At 37.1% G+C, this 11,848-nt stretch overlaps 1 protein-coding gene across 1 annotated transcript; it reads right to left on the reverse strand.

The window, feature by feature from the left end:
- Positions 1–155: 155 nt before the first annotated feature.
- On the reverse strand, positions 156–6,012 carry LOC144453673 (uncharacterized). The gene is made up of 5 exons (XM_078145003.1): positions 5,792–6,012; positions 5,349–5,447; positions 1,376–1,531; positions 760–889; positions 156–344 (listed from the first exon to the last, which is right to left on the reverse strand). Exons 2-5 carry the CDS (start codon positions 5,407–5,409, stop codon positions 269–271), a joined length of 423 nt encoding a protein of 140 aa, XP_078001129.1. The 5' UTR covers positions 5,410–5,447; positions 5,792–6,012; the 3' UTR covers positions 156–268.
- Positions 6,013–11,848: the final 5,836 nt, after the last annotated feature.

The raw sequence follows: 11,848 nt of genomic DNA on the forward strand, positions 1-11,848 counted from the left end.
CATTCATTCATTCATTCATTCATTCATTCACTGACCGACCGACTAACCGAGCGCGCAAACGACCCGCCCACCCGCCCACCCACCCACCCACCCTCCCTCCCCCCTCTCTCTCTCTCTCTCTCTCTCTCTCTCTCTCTCTCTCTCTCTCTCTCTCTCTCTCTCTCTCTCTCTCTCTCTTCCGGTCGGTCGGTCAGTATCGATCGGTCAGTAAGTCAGTCTGCATTGTACAATAACCCAAGGTTGTTTCACTGTGCCTTTGAATTCCAAGTTACTCTAATTCTACTGGGTTATCAATTCCTCTATGTTGTTGGCGATTGTGTGTGGCTTCCTGTTCTAGTCCCAACCTGTTAAAATACGAAAAAGAAATTTGTATATTACATGGCAAGATATATCGTACATCAGGAAACTAGTAAGAATTGGTTAAATAGTTGAATTGATAGTCGTACACGGTTACTTGGCTCGAAAGGTGTTCATTTACATGATGTAAGTAAAAACACTGCGTGTACCTTTAACACTTACAATTACAAATAACAAAATTTAAGCAGAATTAGCCTGTGATATATTTCGTTATGATGTTGGCTTCCTTCAAATAGACGAAAGGGAAATCAAATTTTCGTTGGGAAAATTGCCACAAAACACCAAACTGAAGAAAATCAGCAGTTGTAGTGAATATTTACTAGTGAAGTTTGTAAAAATCACTTCGCACATATTTATTCAGTTATTTGTAATAAGGTCAAAGGTCAAAGACCCCAAACGTACTTGTCTTCTGCTTCCACTGCCTTGCTACAGAATTTGCAGAACACACACATAATGACAGTGAAAGTAGTTCCGACAATTAGTAATACATAGAACGCTGATAGCAGTATCAATTTTAATGGAACCTCGTCATCTGAAAAAAACAAACAAGCAAACAAAATTCTGAAATGTTTTAAGCATTATTATATTTCAAGAACGCTTCTGGGGAGAAAAATAATGACCCTGTTGTTCAGAATATAACCAACTTTTTGTCGGTGTTGTAAGAAAGGAGAGAGTTTAATTTTCTCGACCTATTTAATAGTATCGTTCTTGAAATCTAGTACCGGTATGTTTTCTAAGTTACTAGGTACCTGACACACACCTTATACTAGATCGATGCAATGAAAAATACTAACAGTGTCAACAGCGGGTACTGGGTGTTATTTTCATAACATCTCTCATTTTCACAACAACAACAACAACAACAACAACAACAACAACAACAACAACAACATTCTTTATTTTAGTTATTTCTCTATATTCTTACTATTTTACAGTCTATATATCAGAATTTCTATCAAATCACTAGACTAAGACTTTTAGTAAAGGCTTCAAATTAAAGTGACACACAATCTCTTACCAAGTGACGCAAGTTCAGATGTTGACTCAGGCTCGGGCTCAGCCGTTGTACCAGCAGGATCCTCAGTTGTTGGCGCAGCTGTCGGTGGTGCTGATGTTGCAGAGTCTTGTGTTGGTGTATTCTGTGCTGTAGGACTCTGCGTTGTGCTAAGACATACTGGAGAACGATGGGATAATCACAAACTTAAGTGTGCTGTTTTTGTCACGTTTGATTATTAAAGTAATTCACAGAGAACGGAGAAGAAAACATGACCGTCCCTATCTGCCAACAAAAAAGTGGTGAATCAAGATCTACATTGAATGACAATGCTATATTAACCGTCGGATTCACTTTTTATAACTCTATTTTAGAGAGGTCGCACGATGTAGAGGTGGTGAAAATGATTTGTCTGGATTGCATAATTGCATAATAACAGCCCACCTTTTCATAATGACACTTTGTGAGTAAAACTTGGAATAAGGCAATAATACCAGCCCACCAATATAGTATTAAACGCACACTCTTGTTAGTATTAAGCCACTTCTCAAATGTTGCTAAAATGCAGTCAAACTGACCCAATCTTCATTAGACTCTACCTTTGCCGTCAATTCAACTCAATCTCCGTCTAAATTATTGACCCGTGGAAACCAATATGCGAGTTGAAGTGAAGACGACGAATTTAGAACGACATTATGAATACACAGACGTGTGTGTTCCATAGACATGGTAATTTTTTCTTGTTTATTACCTTGCTTTTAACCTTTTATGCAAATGGTCTATTTTGAGTTATTGGATTGTCTGAATGGTATTCATTCCAAGGCCATCGTCGTAAAATGAGTAAAATGACTTTTGTTTGGGTGTGTTCATACACAGAATGGTTAAAGTGCCCAAAGGCAGGTGAGTAAAGGAGTGGCATACACATCGTACCGTACCCTACCGTAACATGTTTACCTGACTCAGATACTCGCAATGCCCTTTATTCCAAGTCACCTTTGCTCCACGTATCACGATTTCTAGTTCTATGCAACGATTCTAAGTTTTATTATTTACACTTTGACAGAAGATCACAGAGGGCGTTTACAGTTGTTTTCCTTCTTACAAGAAAATAAAGCATATTTCATTTTCACTTTAAAGCTTCCCCTTTAAAGTTGTGAGTGTATGTGTGGTGGTGGTGGTGGTGGTGGTGGTGGTGGTGGTGGTGGTGGTGGTGGTGGGGGTGTCAAAACACGCAATGTTTCTGATAAACAGAACAAACTACGAGGCCAAACATTTTCCTCATTAGAGTATCAACAAAGACAACATGTAATATCAGTCATATAAGGCAATGAATAGTCAGATATCTTGTTAGTATATCGTACCTAGGCAATGAATAGTCAGATATCTTGTTAGTATATCGTACCTAGGCAATGAATAGTCAGATATCTTGTTAGTATATCGTACCTAGGCAATGGATAGTCAGATATCTTGTTAGTATATCGTACCTAGGCAATGAATAGTCAGATATCTTGTTAGTATATCGTACCTAGGCAATGGATAGTCAGATATCTTGTTAGTATATCGTACCTAGGCAATGGATAGTCAGATATCTTGTTAGTATATCGTACCTAGGCAATGAATAGTCAGATATCTTGTTAGTATATCGTACCTAGGCAATGAATAGTCAGATATCTTGTTAGTATATCGTACCTAGACAATGTAACAATTGTATACTTCAAAGAATAACTGGTTTTAAACATGAAAATAAAAACACTCGAATAAAAGTTTACTGCCAGACATGAAGTCCATCAACCTTCGTAGCCTTGTTTATGTTATGGAATGCAATGCGATTTGATCTGTTCCCTTTGTCCTCCAGTCCTGGCATCATGTGTCACCTCCCCGTCTGTATAAGTATTGACCGCATAACTTTCGGTACAAAGGTTATCTACTCTCAAGGAATAAGTACCATAATGTACATGTATATACTCAATAGGCTAAACCTTATGGGAAAAGGTAGACCAATGGAAGGCATTAGTATCAGTGTAAAATATTACACAACGCTGGGTGGACAGGAAATGGCATCAATGGTTGACTGAAGTCGATCCTGGTTTCTCTTGTGACCTTGACCATCTTACAAATCAAGTCAAAAGACTTGAAATCAAGGATTATTTTTACGTCTCTGACCATCTTACAAATCAAGTCAAAAGACTTGAAATCAAGGATTATTTTTACCTCTCTGACCATCTTACAAATCAAGTCAAAAGACTTGAAATCAAGGATTATTTTTACGTCTCTGACCATCTTACAAATCAAGTCAAAAGACTTGAAATCAAGGATTATTTTTACCTCTCTGACCATCTTACAAATCAAGTCAAAAGACTTGAAATCAAGGATTACGTCTCTGACCATCTTACAAATCAAGTCAAAAGACTTGAAATCAAGGATTATTTTTACGTCTCTGACCATCTTACAAATCAAGTCAAAAGACTTGAAATCAAGGATTATTTTTACGTCTCTGACCATCTTACAAATCAAGTCAAAAGACTTGAAATCAAGGATTATTTTTACGTCTCTGACCATCTTACAAATCAAGTCAAAAGACTTGAAATCAAGGATTATTTTTACGTCTCTGACCATCTTACAAATCAAGTCAAAAGACTTGAAATCAAGGATTATTTTTACGTCTCTGACCATCTTACAAATCAAGTCAAAAGACTTGAAATCATGGATTATTTTTACGTCTCTGACCATCTTACAAATCAAGTCAAAAGACTTGAAATCAAGGATTATTTTTACCTCTCTGACCATCTTACAAATCAAGTCAAAAGACTTGAAATCATGGATTATTTTTACGTCTCTGACCATCTTACAAATCAAGTCAAAAGACTTGAAATCATGGATTATTTTTACCTCTCTGACCATCTTACAAATCAAGTCAAAAGACTTGAAATCAAGGATTATTTTTACGTCTCTGACCACTATTAGTCTAAGAGTTCTGAAGTTTAATGAGAAGTCATATAGACTTGAACAACTTAAAATCTTTATAGTAACGAACTCTCAGTGCTTTAATTCTGTTATAACAAATACTGTGTTCCCAAATTTATACTTTCAACACAGGAACCATGTTACAAACAAACAAACAAACAAACAAACAAACAAACAAACAAACGCAAAATCAAACAAACAAACAGATATACATGGGTAAATGAAATGTCTTTTGATAGTCATGGATAAATATCTATTAACATGTATATATGTATATACCTTACTGAACTGTATAATATTGAAATAATATACTATATGTTTCTATATATACGTATACTCACCCATACAAAAACATATATACATGTTAATGTATAGTTATCCATGAATATGAAATGACATTTCATTTACCCACGTATATTTATTTATTTATTTGTTTGTTTGTTTGTTTGTTTGTTTGTTTGTTTGTTTGTTTGTTTGTTTGTTTGTTTGTAACATGGTTCATGGGCTCCCTGTGCTTTCAATAGAGTCCATGGTTCAACAGAAAGACCATCGTGTTCGTTAGAATGAATCGTTCGATCTCACTCAACAAGTTCGTTATAAAGGGTAACCGAACAACACAAAAAATACAGACGTCAAAATTCCAACAGAATCTCCACACAATCACCTGTAGCTAAACACATTGCAAGAAGTGAGAAAGCACAGTGGTAAGGTTGGGTGGGGGAGAGGCTGACAAGGTTGGGTGGGGGAGAGACAAGGCTGACAAGGTTGGGTGGGGGAGAGGCTGACAAGGTTGGGTGGAGGAGAGGTAAGGCTGATAAAGTTGGGTGGGGAGATGTAAGGCTGATAAGGTTGGGTGGAGGAGATGTAAGGCTGATAAGGTTGGGTGGGGGTGTTCCTTAACCATTTCATCATACTTGAGTCGAGCAATGAGTCACTTATAGTATACCTCTCACACCACTATACGTACATTTCCCTATATTGTACACAACAGCTGTTTTAAGAGCTACTTGTTTACGTCATGCCGAACACTCACCTGAAGAAAGTGAACACAAACAGACGAGAAGATAGACCAATCTCTTATTAAGCGCTGCCATGGTTTATGATGACTGTACCGTCCTCTTATCTTGAACTCCTAATAAAATATGGTACAAATGTTACGGAGTCACTTTTACTTCAACAGGTGACTATTGAACCAGCAACTTTCTAAATACCACGCCTTATTTACAACATGTATTTAGAGCAGTGTGCTAAAGTTCACATCCACACAGTTCGATACCTATTGGTTTCGTGTAGTGATTTCCACATTCGTCTAAACTATAAAACAAGTTTGCAACACTTGTAACACTTGTTACACCGAATATTATTATGATCGAATCTTGAATTGGTTATTTGTATAAATTAACCATGACAAGGGAAGTTAGAAAACATTACAACTAAGCTTATACGTCTGCACATTAATAATGGCAAATCACTCACCGTACACTCGATCGGCTCAAGTTTCCTCAAACTTTGAGAAATAATCAATCTGACTGAACGTGTATCAAATGAAACCGGGGAAAGCATATAAGACAAATTCGTGAAAGAACAAATATCTTCAAGTACAATAAGACCGAGACGAGTTTGACCCAAGCTTTTCGGGTGATCTCTTTTGTTCTCCTTCAAGTCGCGAGACCGAAGCACAGTGCGCACAGGTAAAAGTGTTTTCCTGTATGCGCAGTGTATCTACGCGCAACTTGTGCTGTTCACATCGTCTCACGCATGAATAGCAAAAAAAGCATTAAAATACCACGAGTGTGTTTACACATTGACTCAATAAACGCAGCGAGTCCTATTAAAACTAAATTTTTACTATAGTTACCACTCCCACGGTAACAATTCTACTATACTGTTACAAAAATGTAGTTGTTACTGTTAGCCCTGTAAAACAGTGGAGGTAGATTTACAGTCTACATATATTAAAGGCTGCTTTCACGAAAACTTGTGGGGAGGAATGGGGGGGGGGTGTACTTGAACAATTTGGGGATGTGACAGGGGGTACTTGAAAGAAATGCTGTGAGGAATAGGGGTATTTGAAAATATATTGAATTCGCTGCTGACAATCTAGTAGGTTTGATCTTAATCCAACTCTCGAAGTAAATCCGAAGGGAAGTGACTGAAAAAAGGTCATTTTAAGGTGTTTGCAGACGCTTTTGAAAAGTTTTAAAACCAGAATGCATTTCACAAACATGTCGTCTAGCAAATTAGCGATAGTGAATCTGAGCATTTTGAATCACCTTTTTAAATGTGGCAATTGAATAAATGGAGGGGCGTGAACCGTCACGTGACTGATACTGGTAGTAACAATACACGAGTAATGGCAACAAGAAAACAACACAGTAGTGTCCCACGTAATGGATTGTAGTGAGGCACATACACATCACTTTTTTCTGAATGCATCTTTTTTCTTTAATTAGTATTCAAAGTCCAATCTCGTGTATAGTATTCAAATATAATCTTTGTCATAAATGCTTAGCATTTTGGTGATTGAGAATCAGACAATTTGTGTTTGAGACACACACTTCGGGTGAGAATTTGAGGCTTGTACGCAACAATTTACTCAACAGATGTGTTGGTCTGAGGCAACAAATTGAGATGGGTCCCACCATGCAATGTTATAATTTCGTTTAGTGTATGACTCACTACCAACCATTGGTCTGTCGATTCACGTTCACATATCTTATGAGGTGTGCTGACATAGTGTAGATTGTTGCATAAAACCCACACATACTAGTAAGCATTTATGACCAGAAATGAGGTGTTTGATACATGCTGAATTCTTATCATAAATGCTTAGCAGTTGCAATAATTTACTCTAAAATAGAACACATCAAAAGAACCAGTGTTTGTAAAATTGGTTTGTAACAATGGATTTAAAATGTTTACATATTCAGTATTTGCTGAATGTTGTTGAAGAGCAAAGGCTTAATACACTGCTAATAAAAACACCCCAGTGTCAGATTACGTTAAGGTTATAGCTCTCAATGTAAATGGATTGCTAAATATGATGTAGATTGATTGCAAAATTGATTTTCAATTTGATTGTTAAATTTGATTATGGACAGATGAAAAAGACAAAATACTAACATTATGGTAATTAATATATGGCAATTGAAATGATTATATTTATGCCAGTGTCTACATGCTACATTGCATTGGGGACAAAGCTGTCAAGAGCTGAGCAAATTGTAAATAATGACTTTACTCCATGGATGCTATAATATACTAAATACATTTGCAATATGCCTTCTTCTTCCGTTAATGATCAAAGTCCTAAATGAAGGCTCGGACCCTGAAATATGTGATGTACATGTATGCCTGGAGTGCGAGATAGACAAAGCTCTAGACGTCAGTGTCACTGATAGCATTTCTGAATGCATCAGGAGTTGTTTTGAGCACAAAAGCGTCAGGGAGATGATTCCAAATTCTGCAAGTGCATGGATAGAAAGAATACAAATGACAATCATATTTCGATGCTGGTATGTGATGGGCTAAAGTGTTTTCAGAATGTGAGGGACGTACTCGATGTTTTGGCTGAAATGGCAAATCAATGGCGACAAGATGATTGTGAATAAGAGTGCATGGCAATATGACGTCTTTCAGCTAGTATTTTCCACTCAAGTTCGGAAAGCATTTGACCTACACTAGAAGTGATTGTACCATGCAGCACGTCTTTGGACCATCTCTATTTTCTTTGTTAAGTTGGCTGTATAGGGGTTCCACACAGTCTGACAATATTCTAACAGATGTCGAACAAGTGCGGTATATGCCTGTTCCTTTATTTTGGGATTGTTGATGTTGCGAGGCGGCAGGAAACTGAGAGTATTGTTTGCTTTGGATGTAATATGGTTAATATGTTTGTCGGATGAGATCTTAACACCTAGATATTTCACATAGTCAACGTGTTCTAACTGAATTCCATGGATTTGGTATGGGTAAACAACAGGGGTTTTCCTTGTCATACTGATGACTTCACATTTGTCAGGATGGAACTCCATCATCCGGGTAGATTTCTTCTATTTACATAGCAAATCGAGATCCCTTGTAACAATGCTGCATCAGTAATACCTTCATAGCAATGTATATCATTGTGTCATCAGCAAATAATCTAACCTTGGAGGAGAGATTTTCAACAATTATCATTTATGTAAAGTAGAAAGCGACCAACAACCCATGTAGTACCTCGGATGCCAGTGAACATGACCAGAGCTTGACCCTTCGTTCCACTTCGACAGATTGGGGTCGACAATTGCTAAGGAAACTTTGTATCCATTCATTAGTTATGCCGTCCACACCATGCCATACCATACCATTTAATTTTCTCGGTCAATCGCCTTGACCAACTTTATCGAATGAACACACACACACACACACACACACACACACACACACACACACACACACACACACACACACACACACACACACATCAGTTTGAATACCAGATTGCATACTGTTTGCTATATCATGGACAAATTCGATCAATTGGATTTCGTATGAACGTTTTTCTGTGAAGCCATGTTGTAACTCGTACAGAATTGAATAATTTCTGGCATGTTTCATAATACTGCATACTACAATATGTTCCATTATCTTAGAGAAAACACGTGAGGCTAATGGGTCTGTAATTTAATAGCACAGAGATATGTTTGGCCTTTTTTGGAGGCAGATGCTATGTTGGCATGTCTCCAGTCCTTGGGCACATGACTCTCAAAGAGAGACTTTCTAAATATGCGAATTAAGGGATCTGCAATATCATCTGCAAAACACCCTGGAACTTAGGTTATCTGGTCCGCTAGTGTTCTGTCAAACGTAATGTATTATTTAGCAAAGTTATATTTGTAAGAATTTAGGAACATTATCTTTTAAGAAAATTTAGGAATGAAAATTATCAAAATATTCTAGAAGCTGGTAGCTTTAGAATAAATAGGTTGAATATAAAAGGCACACTTTTTATTTGAGTTGTGTTGCATGCGGGTATAGATGGGGGGGGGAGCAACTTTTTATATATGATGTAAAGTTCTGGTCATACTCTCATCCCCACCCCAACCCCAACCTCCCAAATTTGAAGCTAGACAGAACTTATATTTGATACTTGTTTCCTGGACACTTTTAGTGTAAATATTTTGAAGTAACTTCTCATGCTGTATTATGGGGAGAAAATGATCAGTTCTATATGATGACCAACAACACAATTGATGTAATATCTTTTTAGCGTGTATTTCTTTCACAAAAATAAAACATTTTGTCATTCAAAAACTACATCTCTATGTCAGGTTTGTGTTCATATTACACTACCCAGTATCAGCATGACATTGTAGGTGACTGGGAGAAGCAAACATTTCCTCTAAATGAAAAAAACCCAAATCTATCTATATATGCAATAATCTCCAGTCTGTTATTCTTTCATCCATTTTACAAAGGAAAGGAAATCTAATACCATTATTTTGTAGCCAAACCAGCTTATCAGGAGTGTCATAATCTGTACCTGACAGTACATTGAGATATCGTCTACCAATATTTTTTTCTTCGGTCTGTCAAAGAATATATTAGTGACCTAAGGGGCCTTGTCACTGTGAGATGAGTAGTGACAAGGCCCCTTAGGTCACAAGTATTTTCTGGCTGAATGAAGTAAAATATTGGGAATAATATGATTATACCTCCTGAGGTTTAATTTATGAAAAAGGAGTAAAAATAATGACGGTTTGGAACATTTTGACACATAGTTTGAGCACTGCAAAAACTAATGTCTTGACACAGGTTGTAGAACCACCAGGCTGGCAGGGTATATAATCCATATTCACAGACAATGACTTGACACAGGTTGTAGAACCACCAGGCTGGCAGGGTATATAATCCATATTCACAGACAATGACTTGACACAGGTTGTAGAACCACCAGGCTGGTAGGGTATATAATCCATATTCACAGACAATGACTTGACACAGGTTGTAGAACCACCAGGCTGGTAGGGTATATAATCCATATTCACAGACAATGACTTGGCTTGTGCATGGTTTAATAACCATTATCCTGTTTTATTCTCTCATGAAAGTGTTTGTAAATGTGGTGGTATTTAAATCAAAATGTTGACACTAATTGATTAATTATGGATTATTCATATTGAAATCCAAATAGAAGATCTGGTGCCATTCTGGCGGTCTGTCCCAAAACTGGAATACATTAGTTCATGTCTTTAGGTAGGATGTCGAAATCAATTTGATATATGGATGCTAACCAGTTACACGTCATTGAGGAATCTGTTAAAAGTCAATTTATCGCAGTCTTGTAATACAAAATTTATATTATGTACCCTGTGCATCCTTACAATTTGTTAATGATTTACTCTAAACCAACACCAGTCAATACGATAATACAAAATACGCCTTCCCCGTGCACTCAACTAGAACAGAACGCTTTACCCTGGGGTGGTGGTGGTGGTGGTGGTGGGGGGCTCCTCTGAGTCCTCCAAACCCAAACTATCATACCAAAAATCCAAAAGAAGAAACACTCCCTCATACCAACTGTATCTCACAAAATAGATACTACGGATTACTGTAAAGTGTCTCATTTACAAGAACAGGACACACCGTGGTAATATAGTGATGTTTTCATCTTATTATCGTCAAAGGTACTAAATACAATGTAGTATCAAAGTGCCAAGTGTCACAAGAAAACATCAAAACACAACATTGACAACGAAATCAGACACTGAATTGATTGGGTAGGATAGCGACGGGAGTGAAATATTGAAACAATTAAATCAGATACTAAGACCAGGAATCAGCTCTAAAAAACCTATAAGTCACATACCATTTTTCTCTGATTCACCATGTGGGGTGCAATATAAGGGAAGTCCTTTGCTAGTGAGTGCTAGTTTTCTTTTGAAAATAGCATTCAGTTTTAGATTTGATGTGACGTATCCTATTTAACGTCAAAATAAGTAGCGAGTGTCAGTGTCCACACCAAAATCATTGCTTGTCAAGCAATATATAAATACTTTGCTTAAAATCAAGCTTATTTTGAAGAAAGACAAATTCTTTAAACAGTATTGGCCAAGACCAAAAAACAGAGAACTTTTCTTGTCAGACCTCCCGATCTGTAGACTGCATGGGCTGGACAAACACGGAATAAAAAAAGACCGACGCGAGGGTATTTAAGTGATGCGCACGCTGACCAGAAACAATTCTTTCTTTTCTTTTGGCCCAACATGTACTTACTGGAGTGAACGTGTAGTATGTAATGACCGTGTATACTCAAGTATGGCACGACCATTTTTCTTCCGTATGGAAGAGATATATTAGTGGGTGAAAGTCTGTATGTATGTATGTATGTATGTATGTATGTATGTATGTATGTATGTATGTATGTATGTATGTATGTGTGTATGTGTGTATGTGTGTGTGTGTGTGTGTGTGTGTGTATGTGTGTGTGTGTGTGTATGTGTGTATGTATGTATGTATGTATGTATGTGTGTATGTGTGTATGTGTGTATG

This window comes from Glandiceps talaboti, chromosome 2 (genome assembly GCF_964340395.1).
Source record: "Glandiceps talaboti chromosome 2, keGlaTala1.1, whole genome shotgun sequence".
Classification (NCBI taxonomy): Eukaryota; Metazoa; Hemichordata; class Enteropneusta; family Spengelidae; genus Glandiceps; species Glandiceps talaboti.